Genomic DNA, 23,700 nt, shown 5'->3' on the forward strand with positions numbered 1-23,700 from the left:
CTACCTCCACCGCAGAGATCTCCTTCATTTCAGCCGGTGCCAAAGCTCAACTCTGCCCCAAGGCCAAATACACATGCTCTCCACCATCCAAATCCCTCTGCCATGTGCAGAGCGAAATAACAGCAAGGCCCTGAAAATAGAGCTGGAACTGCCCCTCTCTCTCACTTTAACACCAACATCAACAACCTGCCTCCACTCTCTCCACACTAAGTTTTAGTCAAGCTGTTTGCAGGTTAAAAAACATTTTAATGGCATATTGTCTATGTTAGCATTTAATACATTTCTGGGGCTTTTATTGAAAACCACTGGCTGTTTACCATCACATATTAAACTCCAAATAAATCCAGTGATGTCAGGAGCATGAGCTGAGCTGCTGGACACCCGGTGTACATCCCTCCCTTGCATCCTCCATGCATCCCTCCTCTTGTTTATCCCTCCTTGCTCTCCCCGCTCCCTCCCTCTCCCAGCACAAATCTCTCATTCACAAATAGAGGCCAAAAGAGGCTCAACTGATGTGATGAGATTATTATTTTTTTCTCTGATTACAAATCAACCTCAGCTTAGAGAGACAGAAAAACACATCACTCCCCATACCTCATGCAACATCCTCTTTTCCTCCACTATATTCACTCTGGCCCCTCCTCTCCTCCCCTCACATCCCCGCCTTCTTTCGGCCCCTCGGCCCCTCCCCTCGGTCGCCTCCCCTCCCACTTCTCTCCCTCACAGCCACATCCAACTATGTGTCTCATTCAACTCGTGCTGCACAGGTTGTGAGGGAGGAGAGAGAACAGGAGAGGCAACTGCAAGAGAGAGAGATAGATAGAAAGATAGATAGAGGACAGGTGTTGAAAGAAAAGAGAGGATCTGCTCACTTTCATGTGTTCTCCAAGAGAAGAGGAAGGAGTCAGGGTGTGAAGGAGTGAGGTAGGAGAAGAACAAGAAGAAGTTTTCAGGAGTGGGACTACCCAGCAGTGGGAGGTTTCTCCAGAGAGGGTTGTAGTGTGATCTTCGGCAGCGACCCCTCCTTTCCACTGGGAGTCAGACCCCCAGGGATCCAGAGCCATGGACCCGACCGAGATCGATGGGGAGAAGAAGGAGAGGAAGACGATCCACTTTGCTGTGCCATCCTCTGCGCCCACCAACCTGGACCCTCGGCAAGTGGAGATGGTGAGCAGACTGGAGGGTCAGGTTGCTGTTTGACCCATGAGGAGATGATTTGGTTTCAGTTCTCAGCTTTGATTTGTTCTTGTGTTGAAGTGTCTTACATCTGAATTTCGTATTGTCTTTTCCTTTGCTCCATTTGAACACACCGTTGTTCCTCTATCACCTTTCCTCTCTGCTTTGTTTCATCTTTGACAAGTTTCTCATGCAGTCTTAGATTTTCTGACTCCATCTGCCTCACAGTTGAGAAATGATGGTGACATTTCCCCCTCTCTCAGTTCCCTCATGAGATTATAGCCTTGTTGTCTCATGTTGACTTGTTTGACAATGTGACACTGACAATAAAGTCACTCACTATCTTGTGTTTGAAGCCAGATCACTCTTTTGTAACAGTATCAACAACCCGTTGACATTTTCTGTGTCATGCGCCTGCAACTGCTAATACTTTCTCTGTCATATATTGTGTTAGAACCAACCTTCGCCACAGAAGTGTCTATTAACTGACTCCGCATTGTCAGTATCATTCTGTGAAATGTTCATTTTTCATAGAGACAACTCTGATAGTTCGTTATCGGCTCTGTTCTGTGGTTGGCTCTTATTTTAGAACAGGGGGGAAAGTGGGACAAAGTAGGAACCGTTTGGTGCCGAGGTAGATCCAGGCCAATGGCTCGTCCCTCCTGAGGGCTTGAGGAGAGATGGAACAGGGAGAGAAGAGAGAGACAGAGAGAGAGAGAGAGAAGTGCCGAATGAAGCTAATGTGGCCCATGTGAAGTTGAGAGAAAGAGAGGAAGATTCACAGCCTGATCTCTGGGTTCACCTGTCTGTGGGGTCAGCTCCCTCCGTGTCTGTCCCTCATTTACAGCTTGCATAAAAGCACTTCTAATAAAATACAGTCATCCAGAATCATCATCTCCTCACAAGTTTGTTGTAGATAACACAGAACAAAGGTTTTTTTCATGGTAGCGAAGCTAGTGTAATAATTGCACTTTACTCGAAGCATAGTCAATTTTCACAAAACAAGTTGTCTCATCTCTTCACATCTCTGGAGACACTAATACTGACTTATAAAGTAAATTAAAATATTTTGCAATGCTTCACACAACTCACGCTCACATTTACAAACCCTTGCCTTCCTTCTTCCCCTCTGCAACTCTGATGCTTGTTTTCTCCTCTAAGAAACTACAGGATATCAATCCACCATATGTGAGCTGCTCCTACAATTAGAAAGAAAAAAATCACTTCCGTCTGGTTTTGGGAGGACCTTAATGCTCAATGGTCAAACAGTGATCAGCTATTTTTAGGCTCTTTTTTCTGGCTGTCCTCCAGCAGACTTTACCTTTAGATAGGTTGCATATGAGCTGTGTCTCCTCTGTGCTACTGTTAGGGACGCCAGCTTGCGCAAGCATCAGGACGTGTTTCAGGAGCATAACAAATCTTTTAAAAACGGTTGGGTGTGTGAGAATGCATGCAAGTGGATGAATGATGATCGTTACGACAAAGCAACAAATGGGGGATATTGGATTCTGAATGGGAGTCCAGGACAGGATGTGTTTGTGTGTGTTTGAAAGCAGATAACAACAACCAGGGGCTGATGGGAGTCTCCAGGGACGCGTGGGTGTGGCAACGGGTAACAGTTAACGACACTAATTTCATTGCTGTCTCCTCCCACGGCAATTACTGTCGCCCACAAGTCCTCTTGTTTCTGAGAAGTTGCTAATGACTATACCATTCTATAACACCGTAACTCCTCACTGGGTTTTTTTCCAATGGCATTTAAACCCCAAAAACTGCTATCGACTGAAGTGCCGGGGCTTGTTACTATGGAGATGAGCTGCACGACTATGTCTCCCAGAGCTCCCCCGCAGCTGGCGTCTAAAAGGTCAATTTTAATGTGCAGCTCTGTCTGACTGGATGAGGTGTTTACATTGGTGGTGTTGCATGTTTGTAGATATGTATGTTTGAATGCTCTATGGTGTTAATGCTAGAGGAGCATCTCTACCACCCACTCAGTGAAATATTACATACGTGGGAGAGAACAGCGACTATAAGTGCATCCTTCAAAGATGATATTCTCGCTCAACACTTCTGAATATATTCAGAATATATTCTATTTTGTGTGTCTACAATGTCAACAATAAAAATATCCAAACAACCCTTAATTACTTTCAACTAGAATAGTACACACTCAGCGGAGCGCATACCAAGGCCCAGCAGTCCCATACTAAGGCTCAGTGTTTATGAAAAGACATTTAAATTCATTACATTTAGATTTAGATTTGGATCTGCACCAAATCACACCCATTCATAAATATCATTCCCCTAGACTGATTTCTTTCATGAAAATCCATGAATTATTCTCTGAGAAATCAGCAAAAATGATCCAAAATTGAATGGCTTCTTCTCTGACCCATTCCACATCCTTCCACCAACTTTTGTGAAAATCTGTCCTGTAGTTTTTGCTTTATCTTGCCAATGAAAATATAACATCCTTGGTGGAGGTTACTATCTAGATTATCTTGATTGTCTTGGTGTTACCCAAGTTTTCAGACATTAGTTTTTTTAGTAAATACAGGAAGGATGTGATTTTATTTGTCATGCTAAATGCATTGAAAATCCCATTTTAACAGTTCAAAAACAAGTAACCTCTGCAACAGCTAATCAAAAATCCATGATTTTGACACGTTCTGTGGGTTATTCATGTCAACCTGCATGTTGCTTTATTCAAAGTTTGGGACTGAAGCAAACTTTTCTCTCTTAGATTTGTGGAACTTTGAGATTCCATCATTGTGTGAACCCTTCCTTTTCAGATTAGAGGTTTTCTCTCAACCCTGTGATGGGCTGGTGACTTGTCCAGGGTGAAACCCACTTCTAACCCAATGTCAGCTGGGATTTGCTCCAGGTCCCCCCATGTCCCTTAAAGGATAATGGATGGATGAATGGATGGATGGATGGATGGATGGATGGATGGATAGATCTAATTTTTTCAAATAAGATCAGTTTCTTTGCTGGAATTTTCTATCCTCCAAAATATTAATTTGCCATCATAATCTTTCTTTTATGTTGTTTCCACTGCTATTGTTGTTTGATGCCCGTGACTGTGTTCAGTCGTCTGAGTAGCTTTTTGAAATCCTCCTATGCCAAATTAATGTTTTTTAAGATAATCATTCTTTTGGAATCTTCGCATTGAGAGTTGGGTAGAGTTATCGTTGTCTGTGACAGAAAAGAGACAGCACATAGTTGTATTTATCATCCCCACCCCCCACTTTATACCCTCACACCAGTCATGCGATCTTCGTGAGTGACGTAGGGTGATGTGCATAATGGACGGAGATTAGGGTCATGGTACAGACGCCACATTCTCTCCAAGGCTGCCTCCCCGTGGATGTGCAGCAGACGTCTCATCGCGTTTCTCCCCTCAGGACTCAACAACATCTCTGAACCTTCAGGAAAACTGGAAAATCAAAGAGAATATCAAAGAATGATAAAGCGAATCAGTCCAATGCTTTCCAATGGCATCAGTTTTCACATTAATCCATTTTAAACCAAACAGGGTTATGGACCCGCCCCAACCACCCCCGTCCAGTCCCTGGGTTAAACATCAAACAGCGACCTTTGATGCGGCGTGTGTTGGTGGGTAAACATCAGCAGACTGGGGGACTGTCAACATGCACTCCCAGAAAGAACAACTTGTCGGGTGGCACAAAGCATGCTGGAACTGGGCAAGAGGGTGCAGTGATCTTTCACTGCATGTGGACAGACGCAAATGTCAGTTCGCTGACGTGCTCTGTTATTTTTATGATAATTTTTTTTTGCATGTTTGTTTTCATGTTCGTCTGAAAGTTGCCGGCCCAGAGAAGTTTCTTGATGTTTGTAGTGGCAAAAACGAATTGAGAGCAAAATTATTTTATGAAAATGAATTGCCTCGCTCGAAACCACAGATTCTAACTGCACTTTGGACACAATCAATGGGTCTCTGTCTGCTGTAGGTTGCGTATGAGTTTGTTCCTCCCAGCTTTTGACAGTCAAGGTCCTTTGACTAGTTTATGTCTCAGGAGCGACACGCTCATGGCCTGTATCCATCCACAACAGTTAAGCATAAATTTTTCTTTATGACCACAAAGCCTTTTTATTCAATTTAATCATTCGTGTTTTGCTGTAAACCACGTTGTGTTAACCTCACAATCCATCATCAGCCTGTGTGAGCATGCATGTGTGTCATGTGTAAACAGTTAAAAAACATAAATATTGAGCACGGGTAGAGTAATCTGCGCATGATGACACTGTACACAGTGAGCTGAAAATGCATCGTAATGCCCCCTGCACTTCAGGTACACCAGAGCACACAACTAAAACCCTGACCGAGGCCTGTAACGCTGCAGCAGCACACCCCCATAAACTCTAGCAATATTGTCAACAAATCCTCTTTGTTGGTGTCGGTATCCCACTTAGTAATTCACTTGACGATTCAGGGATCTTCGTTAATCAAACAAAGTCACTCTGGGTAAGTGGAGATTCATCACCCCTTATGTGCAGTCATTCATCTCTATGTGCACAATACTGTCTGTGAATTGTGCAGAGAAATCCAAGCGCATCTTAACCCGGGCCGTGTCAACAACAGCAGGAGCCATATCTGTGATGAGAGGAGAGGCAGAGGATTAGAAGGGCAGCAGGGGCACAGCAGGGAGAGAAATGGGGGTGGGTGGGAGGGGGAGTGAGAGCTGGACAGGATATGGAGATGATTTTTCCCGACGTCACCATGTTCTGTTGCAACCATGTCAGGGTCTGGACACCGAGCTGCCCTCATCTCCCTGGTGATTTCACTGTCAGGGTCGGGGGCCAACGCCAGTGTCCTGCTTCCCTCCTCAAAGAGCCATAGCGTGGTCACAGCAATGTCAGCATAATGAGAGGAGCACTGAGGCATGACACAAAACAAATGGGATTGCTCTCGATCCTTGTTTCATCAACACAGAAAAGACATGGCATTATGTTATTGCCGCTGCATCTGTTGTAATCTCCCATTTTTGCAGCAGTCGTTGAGACTTTTATATCATGTTTATCTGGCTGCAACTTAATGAGCTTGCACGAGGGCGCACCAGGTCATCTTCAATATGTTTAGGAGGGAACGGCTTATAGCAGAAACAAGAAATACCACATTAATAAATAGTTTGTCTGACTGAGACACAAAACTATTTTCTGTTGTTTTTATTCACAGAATATAATGACAAATTAGAATGGCACTCAGTAGAGGGTACAAGGCCCAACAGTCCCCTTAAATTCAATCAAACAGCACCAGATTACACACACTCATATATCAGTTCCCTAAATATGCCTGATTTTTTTCATTACGACCCATGACTGCCTGGGAAATCGATAAAAACGTCAAAAAACACCTTATTTCACTATGTTAAAGAAAGAAAAAACAAATCCTGAATCTGCCACCTGATCCAGATCCATATCAAAATCTAATGGGTTCCTCCCTGACCATCACCACATCCCAGACAAACTGGTGACAGGGATGAAAACATAGCCTCCTTGGTGGAGGGAATAAAGGTGTTCTTATTCGTTTTGAACCTTTTCAACCTAGTGAGAATAAATCATGGTGATAATCTAAAGTGATGGTTTAAGTATGCTCCTTGAGTTTATACATGCCATTTGCATCCTAGCACTGAGCTGCAAGCTGCACAGCAACCATCGACTGTGACCTTTTTTGCATTCATCACCTGTCGGTACATATGACGCAGAAAAATGAGTAACTATAGCTACTCTGCTCTTTGTTTGTGTCAGCCTGTTGACCTCCGGAACTGCTCTTTGTGAGCTGCACAATGTGACGCCCCTGAATTCAAGTGCACAACGAGAGGAACAGAATAATCTCATGTGTTTGCAGGCTCTTAGTCGTGCCACTGTGTCACCGTGAAAGCTTTGATTGGCACCTCCCCTGCTGTCGGCTCACCCCGTGTGCCGCTCCACCATGCACCGTGGCCTGGCAGGTGACTTCCTGTCAGTCATCAGCCCATTGGCATATTATCTCAGACACGTTGAGATGGTGAACCTTACTTTCAGTGGTCTCGAACAACAGAAAAGCTGCCAGCGGCAAATTACATAAATGCTGGGGGAGGTACTGTGAGAGAGAGGAGAAGGAGAATAAGAAAAGAAGGGGGGTTGTCTGAGTGTGATATCATTCTGCCAGTGGGTGCAGCATAATTACATTTTCTGTCTGGGGTCATCAGAGAGCCCCTCCAGATGCTAGCTGCAGCCATCTGTTTACTCATATAGCCAGTGGTGGGACCGAAGGTCGCCACAAAAGTGTTGTACGAATGCAGAAGTAACGTGCAGAAGCATCTCACACTTATGGGAATTCAGCAATGCCACTCATTTGAATATGAATGAGGGAACTGATGCGAATTTGGCAGACCTTTGACCTCAGCTGCAGTTGTAATTTTTTGCGGGGCTGCGTCCTTGACCCTCTTCGAAACAGCTGAAAAGTCAACAAAGCCAGGGTTACTCAGTGAAGGTTTGCTGGCAGCGCTGTCTGAGGGTGATGAGTGAGCGCAGCCTGAATGTGTCTGGCAGAGCAATTCATCATATGATAGATTTGAACACGGGCCTTTAGTTGTTTGTTTTTCATGCTCATGGAAACACTTATGTCTGTCGGCTTCGCCAGGACGAAGCACGTCGGCCTGGTTAATCCTGACAACTGCAAACAGCGGCTGCACTTTCCCAAATTTCCAGTGGGAATATGCTCTCATACAAAACAGCAAGCAAAGATGCAGCTGACGATTACAATAAGTATGCAATAAGTATATAAAAAGATGGTGTACACACACACTCACACAAAACATTGCGATTATGTTGTGTACTTTGAATTTGCTAGTTGAAACCACTAGTGAGCTACCACTTATTGCACTCTTGCATTTTTAAAACATATGAATGTTTTAGAGTTTAATCGTGTTTGGAATGTATCCCACAGACAATACAACATCCCGCTGTTTGTATCTGAACTTACAAAACATATTTGTCTGCACTAGAAACACAGTGAGCGAAAATAACTACGCTTATACTAAGAGGGATGGTTTTTCAGCTTATTGTATTATTGAACTCATTGCTGGATTGCACTACGAGCACCACGAGGGGTTCTGCTACTTTATTTTTAAAAGGCTCGCTGGGGAGAGGGGTGAGGGAGCATGGCAAGAGGGCAACAACTCTTTAACTCGTTTAATTGCGTTACTCGAATAACAGAGAATAAAACAGAGAGAGCAGCAGAAATGGACTGAGCTGAGATGAATAACCCCACAGGGAGAAGCAGCAGAGGTTGTGAGGAGGAGGAGACAAAAAGCAACAATTCAACAATTCAAATGGTCATCCCTCCTATGTTGGAAGCTGAGTCACACAGAATCCCTGAACAATAAAAAGAAAGAGAAAACTCTGAAGTTCAGAGCAAAACACGAACGATTAGACACAAATTTGGACACATTTTTATTTGTATAGCCAACATTCGTCTCATAGGGCTTAGTGAGATGCAAAGTCCTCTGACCTTAACACTGAATTAAGTGATCACATTAGAAAATATATATATATATATTAATGACATTCATGAGAAAAGACTAATGTCTAATGTATATTGATAGGGGTATGGATGTTTGAAGTATTTATACAAAAGAAAATGTCTGACAAAGATGAAGGGAGCAGTAATTATTAAAATTGTAATAATATTGCCAGTAATGGTGGTTTATGTGGGCAGGCTGTTGTATGTCTAAGCAATGTAGTTGTAATCATAATTCATGATCAGGTGTAACCATGATGTGTCCACAGCAGCAATCCCTGATCTGCAACAATAAAGCACAAGGACTCTGGGGAAGAAGTCAAGTCAGTGACATAGGTTGGGAAGAGGAGGAAAGATATGCTCCATGTGTCATATGTCCCCTGACATTCTAGGCCTATAGCATATCTAAGAGATGGTCCAAGACAGACCTGAACCAGCTCTCACTGTAAACTCTATTATGGTTTTACTTTTAAATGTAAAGAGGGCGTCTGCCTCCTGAACTGACACTGAGAGATGGTTCCACAGGAGAGGAGTTTAAAAGCTGAAGGCTCTGACTCCTACTCTGCCTTGTCTTTCAGGATTTAGCTCTTTTTCATTTTTATCCGGAGTTAGATTTGGATTGCTGTTACTGTTGGCTACTGCTTCTTGGTGATGTACATGTGCCGGTGGGCAGATACGACAAATCAATCTCGTACAAATCCATATCTATCCATCCGGAGCTGGATGATATGAAGAGAGAGAGTGGGCTTCATGTGGTCACGCTCAAACCTCTCACACAAAGAGTTTGGTGGGATGTGCTATTGGACACGGGGGATGGAAGCTGACAGGGAAGGGGGATCTGTGATGCCTTCATCTCAGTATCGTCTTTGCTCCGAGGCCAGATCTGCTCAGCTGACTCCCCAAGAGATGCTCGACTGTTAGCGCTGGTGCAGGGCAGGAGTTTCAGAGCCTTTCTGTGTCATCCCACCGAGCCACCAGAGACTACTGTGATCTAGTTTACACTGTCCTACTCCTGCTGCTTTTTATAGGCCATGGCTGCGATGGCACCAGCTTAGGTGAAGGCCGCCGGGGAGCAGACCCACATCGGCTGATCTGCTGCCGGGCGGCTACGCAAGAGTGTGCTGAGCCAACACACGCATACCTGTGCACACACACATGTGCAAAGTCAACATTTACCAATGACTCATGTACACACAGCACCGGGTGAGATATTGGAGTAACATTTTGGAGTCATTCTAGGCAACTTACCCTCTCTGCCTGTACAACTGTCATATACATGTTAGATTTTAAACCACACTTTGAAATGGCTTCAAGGAGATAGCAGAGGTTTCTCTCTCCGCCTCCTCAATGTAGAGTCAGCACATTTTTCAAATTCAAGGAACTGTTGTGTCTCCCGTCTGCGCTGTGATCCACGAGTCAATGTTTTTATTGCGTCCGCAGCTCTGTTGCCTCTCGATGGGGAAGCCTGCAGGCGTGCACCTGCAGAGCTACTGAAAGGCCACATCAGCAGCTTGCTCAGAGCCCCCTCGTGTCCGCAGCGGCTCCACTGATCTTAGTACAGAAACAATATCTGCCCCCCTCGAAGATTTGGGAGATTGGATGCAGGCAGGCAAGCGGAGGGGGGTTACAGAAGTAGAGGAGGGAGGGGGAAGGGATGAAGCACATCACCACTAATCTCACATACTGTGCCCTAGTGTTGGCGTAAATGAGGAAGTCACACACGATATTATGTAAGTTGGGCAGAGTGGGGTGGTTTTAAGGCTGGAAAATTACTAGAGTCACTGTGTGTGTTTATGTCATCTGGCATTGCCAATGTCATACAACAGCAGTGCACGTCACAACCCCCCCCCCCCCCCCCCCCCCCCCCCCCAACACACACACACACACACACACACACCACCATCACCACACTCTCTTTTCAAATTTGCATAAAAGAGACACAGAGACAGATGAATTTGCATTAGTGTTTACTGACTCCATTAATATTCTTGTGTCATTTAGTGTATTTTACAACTAATCTAGGAAGTGGACCGTTGTCCTTTTCCTGGTTCAGGAGGTCAAGACTTGACATTTCACAGGAATACCACTAGGATAACCTAGATGACAGACAGCCACTGTACTCACACAGATATGCAAACACACACAGGTAGTTCATCAGAGGATGCCTCTTCATGACCTCAATTATCCCATCAGGTCATTTTACCTTCCAATGGTTTCATCATCCCTATTTTTATCTCCGTCTCATTAAATGGACCTCGACTCAGGACTTGTGAAACTTTCCCAGCTTTCGTTGAGCACCTGTCTCTTTCAGTGACATCTCATTAGAGGGGAAAAGCTCTGACCACATTGGAGGTCATGAAATGGACTCAGTCCAGATACCAGATAGGATAATAATAGGAATTTATTTGCTTTTGTTTCATAATTTTCTCAACAGACACAAAAAGATAAAGATTGAAGGCTGAGACATTACATACATTCCTTTGGAAATTTGCACTCAATGCTTTTCTATAAATGTTTTTGTTAAGATATAATTCCAGTAAGCTCTGTCTGTCTGTGGCGCACATATTTCGAGAACTCTTCATCTTATCGGCTTTGCACTGGACATGTGTATTGTTAGGGGCTCAAGGAAGTGCAGTGTTGTATTTTGGTGCAATTTGGACACGAGATATATTCAATATTAATAAACTTAGAATAAACAGGTGACTAGCCTCTGTAGCAGCAGCGGCTGGGACTCATTAACATGAGTGATGTTGTCGATCACGACAACGATTGTGCGTACTGTGTCCAGCTTCACTGAACTTGGAGTAAAAAAGGTGAGCAGCTCTTTGTGCAGCTTCAGCTTCCTGCAGTCAGGCTTTAGTTGTCGACTGCTGTGGCTCAATGGCTGCAGGTCATTTTTCCAGTTTCAAAAAGAAAGCTGCAACTGGCATCACCACAGGCTAAACGAACAGCTTATTCCTAAATATGGTTTACAATGACCACTGCAGTAGTTTATGTATACAAGCAGGTTTATCCAAATTAACAAAACCTGAACCAGTTTAACCAGAATAATGAAACCTAAAAAGTGTGAAAAAGAGTAAAGGAGGAATGTGGAGGCTGTTTATGATTGATTAGACTGAACAGGACATTTGTATTTGTAGAAAATCTCACAGTAATTGGGAAACTGACATTTTGTAAATTATGTTTACAAATACTGAAACTTTAATCAACAGGTCATTATTGATTTGTCTTAAAATTATTGTTATAGTTAACTGATTATTTTTTGATGTTTTAATGTCACACAATAGTGGAAAATGTCGATCAGTGCTTTTCAGAATCCAAGGTTATATTTTCCATTATCTAATGTTATCTACAATGATATAATATAGTAAAAAGCATAAATTATTCACAATTTAGAAACGTAAGAACCTCAGAATATGTGGATTGTCCCTTCCGATAAAGACAGAGAGAAGGAAAGGACAGCAAAAAGAGGATTATGATGATGATTTCAGTATGGTGATGGAGTGGAGAGATGAAGAGGATGGGGGACGAGGCTATTACCACTGTCAAGGAATGAGGGCTAGACGTGGAAGCAAACAGGATATAGACGCAGCGGAGGATCAAGTGAGAGGGAAATGAGAGGTTAAAGAGAGAGAGAGAGACAGATAGTGTGAGAGGTGCAGAGGAGACAGGAAAGCTGGAGGTTGCATGACAAGAGTCCGGAGTCATAAATAAGGGTAAAATCTATGCTTGATTAAACTTTGTTTTTGTCCTTTGATGGCGGCAGCTTTCCAGAACGCGGCCCAGTGAGCCTCTGCTTTGGCAACACGCGCCTCACTGTGATGACGAACAAATCGCTCAACAAGATGGAGGGGAACCGAACACAAACACTACTCACCGTCCAGAGCAGTTTTACACCAAACAGAGCCAGGCGACTTAGCTGATGTTATGTGGTGCTGTAAACAACAGCACCAAGGTTCACTTCAAGGTTGGATCGCACCAGAGAGGACATTTGTTTGTCAGACTGGTTGAGTCCCCTCAGCTGCACGGTTCTTATTCTCTGTGCTGTTTATTTTATCCTGCAATTTCCCTGAAGGGAAATTTTGCAGATGTCAAATGTAAATCCTTTTTTGGGAAGTGAGTCAAGGGATTGAGCTTGGCACATAAAACCTTTCTTTATGAGGCAAAGGGACATTGTTCTTAGGGCATTTCAGTAGCATATGGTTATTGAAGTGGTTCCCAAAAAAATGTGTGTCAAACGTTCACTTCCTGTTTGCTTTAAAGGTACCTTGTAAAAGGTTTGCAGTTTAGGCCGGAGGCTCCTAAACAAACAGGTGTCTCTTGTTATCAACTGCAAGTTCACATTTCATGTAGCAAATCATCTACAGAAACTTTAAACCACTCCTGCACCACCATCGACTTCTCTGCTGCAACTAATGCTTATCTTCATTACCAGTTAATCTGGAGTTGTTAAAGCTATAAATTGTCAGAAAATAATCAAAAAAATGCTGAAATGAAGACACAATATCCAGGATATGTAACCTGTACATTTGGAGCCTAAATCTGCACAATGGCCGTCGGGTGATGGAGCTGTTGATGCACACGCTCTACCCATCCTGAGTCAGTCTCAGCTGTCAATCAGGAAGTTTCACCACAGTTCGATAGCATTAAACCAAATTTACTGGAAAAATGACACTTGATCAAACATCAGTGTGATGAGAACTACATAAAATGACAGAATTGGACGTGACTTTTTAGTTTGGTACATGGAGGCAGTGTTTATGATTCGTAGTGTAGCCCGCCACCAGGGGGCAATCAAGATGCTATGGATTCACTAGCAATCATCCAAAATCCAAAGATACTGAAATCTAAATCATATTAAACATAAAAAAGTAACATTTTGTCTTTGATTAATGACTTCAATCGATTATCATGATAGTTGCAGATTAATATCTGGACGCTGAGAATGTTCCAATCTCTTACTCAGACTTACAGCTTAATAAACAACTTCTGTACCGGTTCTGTCCAGGCTACACCCCAACTTACACCCAATGGCATCAAAGATTGTATTGGCCCCACCCCTCCGTGGCCCTCAAAGGGTTAAATGGAAAAGATAATTGATGGATTGTTGTACCAGTTGTCAGACACAACTCTGCTCAGCATGTTAACATGTTACAGTCTATTTTCAAGTCTTCAAGGTTTAGTGCTCGACACTCACAATATATTTGGAATGGAAGTGGAATGTTACTTCAAAGTCCACTGAGCATCAGTCTAAAATCCATGGAGCACATGTGGAGAACACAATGTGCACTCATTGGGCACAATATTGGTAGCTGGAGGTATGGGCACGGCCGGGCCTTCATTCCTGTGAGGACAGATGGTTCACTGTGTACAGTGACTTGTGCCAGAGGTGAAGTGCAACAGACCTGTAGTCAGCCCGGCCCCGGTTTAGCTGTCAGACTCTCAGCGACCTGGCCCCTGCCTCCTGGGAACAGCATTAGGGGCTGCAGAAGGAGACAGAACAAGGAAGGGGTGTGTCTGGGCTGAGAGCTGCAGATCATTTAGTCCCAAAGACCTGTCTCCATGGCGCCTCTGTGTTTGTGAGGGTGTGTATGACCGTATGAGGTGATCTCATGTAATCAGACACACTCTGGACATTATGTGTCATGTGAGGGGCTCATTCATTCCAAATAAATCCAGTATCAAAAGATTTCAAACTAATTTAACGCAGGTCAAGTTCGTTTCTGTTCTGCACTACATTACTTTTACTGTGCACTGTATCGGTCGATGAAATCAGAACGTTACATAACGAGTCTTCCTCTGCTCTACTGACCTTGGCATTCACTCTGACCTGAGCAGCATTGACTGCTGAAACTTGCTTTTGGCTGCTGACCCATGAGCCAACGGGGCAGCAGCATTAATGAAGTCAGTGAGTGTCACACAGCGTGCCCTTCACTGCCAGTGAACTGTCATCATTTTCCATTTGACTGATGCAACTTTGTGCTGAGCATTGGTTGTAATGCAGTGTTGGTTGGTTTGTGTTTGTCTACAGATCCGGCGCAGGAGGCCCACACCTGCCACGCTGTTTAGAGTAGCCGACCAATCGTCTCCTGAAGACGATCAGTCCACTCATCAGGTAAAGGTGAAGTAAAAACTTTATACTTAGTGTCTGTGCCTCCTCCACCCTGACCATAAACTTTCAACAACAACAGGCAATTTTGGTGTTTTGATATGTTGAATTCTGTGGTTTTGGCATCATCTACTGTATCAGCACCCCACTGGTCTTTACCCTGTAAATGTTGTAACTTTTTAAAACCCCACCATATGTTCATCATCACAAATCTATGTTGAGTGAAACATTTTTCAAACTCACAATGTTTTACTGCAAACCTTAAAGTTTCATTTTTAGACATTACAACAGCTCATTCATTCTATGTGGCAGAAAATGGAGATTACATTTTGAATAAACTAGTTTTTGTGGATCATATCAGACTCAAGTCATTATTCTAATCAGAATAGTTATATCAGCATCTGTGGGCTCTTCAAGGAGATTTTAAAGTTGAATCAAAGTTGTTTCTCTTTGTTTGCAGTGGGTTGTAGGAGAGAACGGAGTGCTCAAACCAAAACGAGTAAATCCAAACGTGTATCAGCCTCCATCACTCAAAGGTCAGTAAAAGCAGCACTGATACCGTCGTTGTGTGTTTTGTGATACATCCTTGTGTTTACGTCCCTTTTGTTTTACCTTGCTTCGCTGCACTTAAACTCGTCCTTGCTTCCTTCATAGTAGACAAAGAAAACAATGCATGCGACAGATGGGTAGATACGTAGAGGGCCCTTGAAGTCCTGAAAGGTGGTATTTTTATGTGCACAAGATAATAACTTGTGTGCACAAGTTATCATCTAATTCACAGAAAATAAAAAATGATCTTGTAATAACTTGTACCCACAAAAAAATAATTATCTCGTACCCATAAAATGATAACTTGTGTGCACAGGATTAAAAAAATATCCCCCTTCGGGACTTTAGGAGCTCAGTAGTTTTGCATTCAAATCCTTTGTTACTGTTTTGATTTGGGGCATGTGCATGTGTGATATGCATAGATGTGTTTCTGTTCTTATTGTTCATACAACAGCAGGTTCTTTATATTTGTGTGTGTCAGAAAGGGAAAGGGAGAAAGGGAGATTATAGTATGACAGCTGTGAGACACTGAGTGTGAGTCTAGGAAAGTCTGGATCATCCAGGATTACAGTCAGTTGTGTATACAGCTGTGACACACACACACACCCACACATGTCAGAAAGTCATACATGAACACAAACTTGCACTTGCATGTGTACGTGGCTCTTATGTAGTTGTCAAATTTTTTTTAAAAGCCAATATTTGAGCTTGTCGGCAGAGCTGGTCTGTACTGCACGTCGAGTGATGTTACAATGAGAAAGGAAGCATCGTTCCTGCATCGGAAATCTGTTCATCATCGGCACAGACATGGCGAGTGACAGAGAGAGGGCTACCTCAATTATTTATAGTCCCATAAACCACCTTCTGATGGAAAAAATGACCTGCAGCCTCGACATGCTGTAAATCTGTGGTTGTGACGAAGCTGTGGTACAAGGTCCCGTCAATACACAGTACATAAAATTGCTATTTTGATTTAACTTGACTTTTTAGTTTGGTCCATGTCCCATCTGTTTACATGGAGGCAGGGTTTATGATCTGTAGTGAAGCCAGCCACCAGGGGGCGATCAGGATACTTTGGCTTCACTTTTAGAGAGCTGTCACATTCAACTTTATATATAGTCAATGGTTCAAAACCAAAAGATACCTCAATGATTTATAATCTTATATTCGACCTTAAGCTAGAAAAAGTGACCTGCAGCCTCACTGTAAATCAGTGGGCGTGAAAGAGGGAAAGAGCGAAAGAGGAGGAGGCCAAGGTGACCCGGAGAAAGCGAGAGGGGGAGATGAGGTGATTTCACAGAGGAGAGGACACTGAATAAGGAGGGAGGGAGAGAAGAGTGTGAGTCAGCAGCACTGCCAGGAGAGAGCGCTGAGGAGGGCGGGCAGTCGACGAAGGACAGGGGCACAAACAAACAGATGGAGGAACAGGGTGAGAGAAAGGATAGAAAACAACAGTGAAGGCTCTACTGTAAAAATCAGTGTGGGGGACCTGCCTGTCTGTCTGTCAGTGCATGTGTTTCATTGGCGTCCTGCCTGCATGGCACGTGTTCAATAACCCCCATGAGGCTTGATAAGAGAAGAAAAACTGACAGTGTGGAAGCCTGGTAAAACCAAAACAACATATCCCTCTATCCTTGTATCTGTGTCCATGTGTTTGTGTGGTCGTCTCCCTGTGTGTGTGTGTGTGTTTACCTGTGTGTAGCTGTGCAGAAGATGGCTGAGGCACAAATGCAGAAACTAGGGGTCTACCCTCCTTTGGAAGACCCTTGTGAAGGGGAGGAGGATGAGGACCAGTGGGAGGGAGAGGACACGTCTCCCACCAAAGCTGCTGGTGAGAGGGAGGCTCTCTGTCGACAACACTGCACACAGTGTAGCAGGGATAATAACACTGTCTATTCTGTAAAGGAAAAATACACCCCAGGGCACTTTACCACAGATGAAAACAGAACAATGGCATTGTGCCTTGATTCTTTAGGACCGGTTTGGTAGTCAATGTTTTTTTTCTTATCTATTTAGGAAAAAGCAAATCTAAGATGTGTGATATTTAAAAATCTGATTTACTCATTTGATTTTAAAGGTTATCGGAGTCAGGGCAAATCAGGGCAGACGAACCATTACAAATGAATTAATAGCAAATCTTTTATCAGAAATAACACTGTGAACATCAGAGACTGACATTTTACGCATTGTTAGAACATCTAAAGGTGTATTTTTTCTTCGTTTGAACACATTTCTCACAATTTAAGATTTCAGGCTCTTTTTCTTCCTGTCACAAAACGCCGTCAATGCCTCTCAGCCTTGAACAGTTTGAAAAATATACTTATTTTCAAAACTCAGGCCTAATTATGTTTCATCGAAGTTAATGTCTTCTTGACGTCTCTCTGCCCAAGGTAAGTGTTTTAATTTAGATAGACACATTATATTTCACTTATATCATATTTGTTAAAAATCTAGACATTTTATCGCTTCAAAATTTTTTATTTTATTTGTTTCTATTATCTTGGGCTGCAGCAGGTTTCAAGAAAATCACACCAACAGCTTGTATTTTAAAAATTATGAAAAAAGAAATAAATGTAACTTAATTTGGGATTGGGAGCAGGGCCACGCCTCAACCACACCCTCCAAATACCTGCCAATCCTAAACATATCTGCAACCCAACATACCCGATGCAACATTTCCCTTCATCTGTTCACCCTTCTACCTCATCCCTCCCTTTCAACCCTTAATCCTCTTTTCAGGCATCAAGGTTGTCTTCATTTTCACATTTAACAAATATGCAACATCGACTGTGACGACAACTCACTGAAACCCTAAAATCATAGAGCTAGTACAGGTATACAGTGGAAATGCATGTCAAGTACAAAATAATTGTTGCGCTAAAGTACAAATGTGCAAAGTATGAGGACTGCAACATTTAAACTACTTGCCAGAGTGTGGAGATTTGCAGATGTGCAAGTATTCAAGGTAGTGCAAGGGATGCATCCAAAGTACTAAATGTCATTAAACATCTCAATAGCCATTAGGATAAAAGAAGACACAAAGCCTCTGCTAGCTGAAGCCATGAATCACCAACCTGATGAGAGAAAGAACTCAAACCCTCTCTGAAGTGAAAGGTCCTGACACAAAGGGCTTGCCCGTTACAAATGTCCAAAAGCTTGGCATGCTATGAACAGGTATTTTCTTACTGGACACATGCAGCTTTCTATAACATGATCAAACAGATTCAACTAGAATAAGCTAAGACACAACAGTCACCGTAAATTCAATCAAGCTCCACCAAATTTCACATACTCATAGACATCAGTCCTCTGAACATACCTGCTTTGTTTCAGTCAGTGACAATTTTGAAAAAAAAATCAGGATCTTCACCAAAATGTAATTGATTATTCCTTGGCACATACAGTATCTCATCTTTCCAACCGAGTTTTGAGGAAATCCCAAAAACAATCCCAAACCCCAAAACAACACAAAACAACCCACAAACAAACATGACGGGGTGAGGACATTACCTGAATCTGCCATATCTGGTAGCAACAAGGAGATTAATTTGAAATTAATTTCATTGTTAGCATAATCACACAGTTCATGTAAACTTTTTCACACTAGTATCACTTCAAAAGATACTTTGTTATCCATTTTTGAGTTTTCCCTCGTCCCCTCATCCTTTTTTATTCAGTTAAGTACATACATTTCAAGAAATGAGACATAACACTGCTACACTGTTCTTGGACGAAGAGTTTTCAGGCTGACGTGAGCTCCTGTGAGTGTCAACCAGCAGCACAGGTGAAGCTCTGTGCACAGGGAGACAGTGTCATATTAGCTCTTGCCCCAAATCTGTCAGAGGGTACACTCCATGCTGACTGGAGGCCCGGCACCTCTGCCAGTCAGAGAGGCCAGACAGGATTAGTAAGCACAACACACAGCAGTCTGTTGTAGGTGGAGTCTGTGATCCTTTAGTATTCTCCTCCATTTGAACTCATGTTCTCGTGCAGAATTTAAAACCTTCTGACAATCTGTGCAAACCTGATCACAGAACAAACAAAACTAAAATAAAAACCTTACCAATCTTTAGTTGAAGTGAACATTTTGATATAACCGATTCGCCTTTTTTATGCCTCATCTGTTCCTTCAGTCGAGCGACACGGTTCGAGCACGATCTGCGATATCACAGAGAACAACAAAAATGATTGAATTAGATATGAAGTGTTATCTAATCTTCATGTGACATCTGGTGAAAACCCAGTGTCTAAAAAGTGTAAACTTTTAAGGAACAAAAATAAAGTCTCTTTTTATTTTTGTCCAGTTTGAAACAAGGAGCAAAGAAAAAGGAAATTTATGTAAAATCACCAGAACTGTTTCTTTTATACGACTGTTGCCATCTTAACAAGTACTTACCCAATCCCAAATTAAACAAGCATCAGTATATTCTTCTCAATGACAATGAATAAGCAAAAAACAAAGCCGCTGATGGCATTATACAGCCTTTGAGAGGAAAACTGGCAATAGAGCCACGACTAATGATTACTGTCACTTTCTAATAATCTGTTCATTTCTTTGATTAATCAATTCATTATTTGGTTTTAAAATGTTGTTGCATCTTGTCACGTCAATTTCTGCTTCCTCAGATCACCAAGAGACGGCGACCACTGAGCAGTCAGACAAGTTCCACAGTGTGAGAGAGACAGCCAAGCAGATCCAAGCAGCACAGGAGGAGGAAGAAGATGAAGAGGAGGAGGAGGAGGAGAAGGAGGGAGACCAAACTGAGGCGACAACAGTGGAGAACAGTCGAGGGAGTAACTGAGAGCGAGAAAGAGAAAAAGGAGGGAAGGGGAGATTTGGGAAGAGAACGAAGTGGTTGTTGTGTGTTTGAATATGTGGCGACTGAAAATTGAGAAACAAAGATTTCTGTATGTACTCCACCTGAACAGGGTCAGATGGATTAAAAGGAGCACAGAGAGAGTGGGTGTCACATATGAGCGGGTGAGGAATGATCTTCTGACAGAGCAGACCAAGGACGCCTCGTCAGCCCTTTTGTTTATAATGAGAGTAGAGGGGCCAAGGTCAGTGAGACCAAACCTTCCCTAGAACCAGACCTGTCTCCTCCCTAACGCCCCGAGCTCGATCTTAAAAATAAATATAATAAACAAAGGCTGTCTTGTATACAACCAATACAAAAGTTCTTGAAGGTCTTTAAATGAACTTCCAACTTCCCCACAAGCCCTTTGATTACAATGTGCATGCACTGCCACCCTGTGGTAGAAAGCAGGACTGACAACCTTAAACTGGAGTTCCAACCAAAAACAACCTTCACAAAACTGCTTTAAGTTTGAATCTTTAGTGTTTTCACCTCGTTTTTGCAATAAAATTGTTGATTTGTCTGATACACAGGAAATTACATAGTAAATAGTCTAATCCAGCTATTTTCTCATCAATATCATCTTCACTGTTTACTTCTCAAGCTCCTGACATTATATTTTAGAGACACTGAATCAACAAGGAATGACATATAACAGATTACAGGCTTTAATATTTTGCAGCTGGAAGTTTTATTCATTAGAAAAATATTTTTTTTTGAGGCCTAAAAAAGTACTAAAGGCCTCCAAACATTTTTCATAATCTAATCCTCATTTTTAATAATCATACATTTCTGTACTTAAAAAAGAAAATATTTTACCAATTTAAAAGTGATTACTTAAATTAGTAACACACAAATGATTGTATTCGTGTGACTTGTTAACTTCCCTTTGAACAAACTCAGTTCATTTGGGTATTACCAATTGAAGTTTTCTATTATTTTCTGTTTTCAAAAAAAGAAAATAGATGATATAAAATATAAGGGGTGGAGAATCGCTTTATAAATGACCCCAAAAAATATGTATGTCTATAACTGTAAAATTATGAGCAAGGGAATGAATGTGTTGCCATGTCTTAGCACACTTTTCATTTTGAAGCTATACTTAGAATGAACAGGCGATTTAAAGGGCAAAGCTACCTCCAGTTTGTTAAATCTGTGGTTCCCTGTCGTTACCTCCACGCCTCAACTTATTGTGAACTGACGCCCTGATAATAATTACGAAAAATGTCATTTGAAATCCTTTTTTGCATGTTAACACTTTTCTATCGTCACCTTGCTCATGATTTGGGTCATGAGTGTGTTGTAAGAGCTATTTTTCTAATCTGACATTGCTCAGCTCTGTCCTGTTTCTGTAGAAGAGCCTCAAACCAGACACTGCACTGTCTGACACTGCACAAACTTTCTGTTTCTCTTTGTACCGCTGACCAACTTGGTCTTTCTCGCTCATGTTTTGGAGTCAATGATAATCATAAATGTTTTTATTTAGTATCTGTCTAATTTAATTTGATTTGATCTGTAGCTAAAAGGCTCCGTATATAAGAAGGTTTCCTGTCATGTCCCAGGATGAATAAATCGTGCTGTTTGTATCATCTGGGTGAGTGTTTGTATATAAAAAAAAAACTGAGTGACACTTTTTTTAACCTCTGACCTGCAAAAACTGTGGGACGAGTGTGTGTGTGTGTGTTTGTGTGCTGAGGCTCTGACGCAGCCGATGCTGTCCTCCTCCCCCTCCTCTATCCCCTCCCCCCGGGTCAGAAGGAAACGATCGTTGAAAGACGTTGTATGAACTCTTAATTATTTTTCTGTCTTTTCTTTTTTCTTTCATTATCTCTTTTCTCAATGTGATGTGGTTGTTTCAAAGTGAGCAGCAATATGATATCAAAAATAAACCCATTTTTTTCCTTTTCTCCTTTAACATTTTCTGAGCTTATTGTGTGCGTGGGTGTGTGTGTGTGTGTGTGTGTGTGAGTGAGAGAGAGAAATTTGAGTTGATCCATTGTTATATAGTAACTGGTATCAGGACAATCAGACAATGTCATACGACCTGCATGCTAAATTACAACAAATGATACATAATCAAATGAAGGACATCTTTCCAGAAGGCACCTACACTTTATAAATAACTTATCCAACAATGGGATTTTAACATAGATGTTTAAATAATACTTCTCTATTTATTTCATTATGTTTACATCCTTACACTCGTATCCAGAGCTTTTCTAGTGGACCTTTTCTTCAAATTACCTCAACCTACATAGAACACGTTTCAAGAACTTGAATTTAAATGGGGTTTGACGAGGGGACTGTTGGGCCTTGGTGGAGTTAGGAACTCTGAATCACAATCTAGTGTCATTTTATTTGCCTTCTATTCTTTATTTATAACTTATACCTTTTAACTGTGTTTTCATGTGTTCCATTTAAATAATGCTTATAAGTATGTTAAAGTTTGGATAGAGGGAGGGTGCACAAGTGACAAACATGGCAGTTCTGCATAAATTCCAGTAGATGGCAGCCTTCTGTCACATTCGGCTCTTTCAGAGTAAGGCTCAGACTGGTGGGAGCTTCCTTAATGGGGTTGGAATTGAAACTGAGTTGTTCATTTGGGATGAAAGCAAATTTAAAACCTGTCACTTCTGAAAGACAATGACCGGATGGATAAATGGATAAACGACTCTAAATGGGGACATGGCAGCTTGAAAACTGAGATAGTGTGGAGAGAGAAGCCAAATTGCACATGACTAAAAGACCCATGTAGGTGAAGGAGACACTGAAGTGACAGTCAAGACAAGGTAAGGGAGCAAAAGATATTCTTACTCTTAAATTTGGGGAATTTAGAGAAGTCGGAGCGTGAAGACAGAAAAACAAAGATAAATGTGAGAGTGTTTCTTTGATTGACTTGACATGAGTGTTTACAGTATATATGAGTGGGTGGGTGCAAGGGAAAAAAGTAGGGTGGGGTGCTGGAGATGTAGCAGGTGGAAGACATGGTGGAGGCAGAGACAGAGGAGGACGTGGCAGTAGGGCAGTGATTTAATTAGCACCCTCTACCCCCTCCAGCCCTTCACTCATAGCATCAATAATGCATGGCCCCTTGTTTCCACTGCCATAATTAATCCTCTCTTACTATAATTAAAAGCCAAAAATCCCACAAGATGGTTCAGCTTGGCCGGGCACGGATTGGGTTGGCACGGGAACTGATGAAAACCTCCAGAGCCTCACGCACACACACCCTGTGGATGGACAGATCGAAAGACAGATCAATAGTCAGCTCCCAACACAAGCAGAAAGAATGAGGCATCAGGATGAGCCGTAACACACAGAGACAGTGACACACACGCAGGAGAATGAGATGAATGGATTTGAAGGAGCAATGACAAGATCCACTTCCTTGAAGTGTGCATGTGTTTGTGAATGAGTGGGAAAGTGAGGGGTGAGAGAGTCAAGCACAAATCTACCAACCACCAGAAGAAGGAGGAAGGATCCAC

At 42.3% G+C, this 23,700-nt stretch overlaps 1 protein-coding gene across 2 annotated transcripts; it reads left to right on the top strand.

Moving 5' to 3' along the window:
* The first annotated feature begins 697 nt into the window (after positions 1 to 697).
* ppp1r1b (protein phosphatase 1, regulatory (inhibitor) subunit 1B) lies at positions 698 to 22,130 on the top strand. Of its 2 annotated transcripts, none has more exons than XM_020094343.2 (5): positions 698 to 1,167; positions 14,733 to 14,816; positions 15,271 to 15,346; positions 17,062 to 17,190; positions 19,986 to 22,130. In XM_020094343.2, exons 1-5 carry the CDS (start codon positions 1,063 to 1,065, stop codon positions 20,159 to 20,161), a joined length of 570 nt encoding a protein of 189 aa, XP_019949902.1. In that variant the 5' UTR covers positions 698 to 1,062; the 3' UTR covers positions 20,162 to 22,130. The 2 variants fall into 2 exon arrangements, with proteins under 2 accessions (XP_019949902.1, XP_019949900.1); XM_020094341.2 differs by having other exon boundaries at positions 748 to 1,167; positions 14,733 to 14,822.
* Positions 22,131 to 23,700: the final 1,570 nt, after the last annotated feature.

Source organism: Paralichthys olivaceus, chromosome 5 (assembly GCF_024713975.1).
Source record: "Paralichthys olivaceus isolate ysfri-2021 chromosome 5, ASM2471397v2, whole genome shotgun sequence".
In the NCBI taxonomy this organism is placed as follows: Eukaryota; Metazoa; Chordata; class Actinopteri; order Pleuronectiformes; family Paralichthyidae; genus Paralichthys; species Paralichthys olivaceus.

What these genes read in the sequence shown, in the direction of transcription:
- ppp1r1b (XM_020094341.2), top strand. Translation starts at nt 1,063, where the DNA reads ATGGACCCGACCGAGATCGATGGGGAGAAGAAGGAGAGGAAGACGATC. An exon ending in ACCCTCGGCAAGTGGAGATG is followed by an intron (nt 1,168 to 14,732) that starts GTGAGCAGACTG and finishes GTTTGTCTACAG; the next exon opens with ATCCGGCGCAGGAGGCCCAC. An exon ending in AGTCCACTCATCAGGTAAAG is followed by an intron (nt 14,823 to 15,270) that starts GTGAAGTAAAAA and finishes CTTTGTTTGCAG; the next exon opens with TGGGTTGTAGGAGAGAACGG.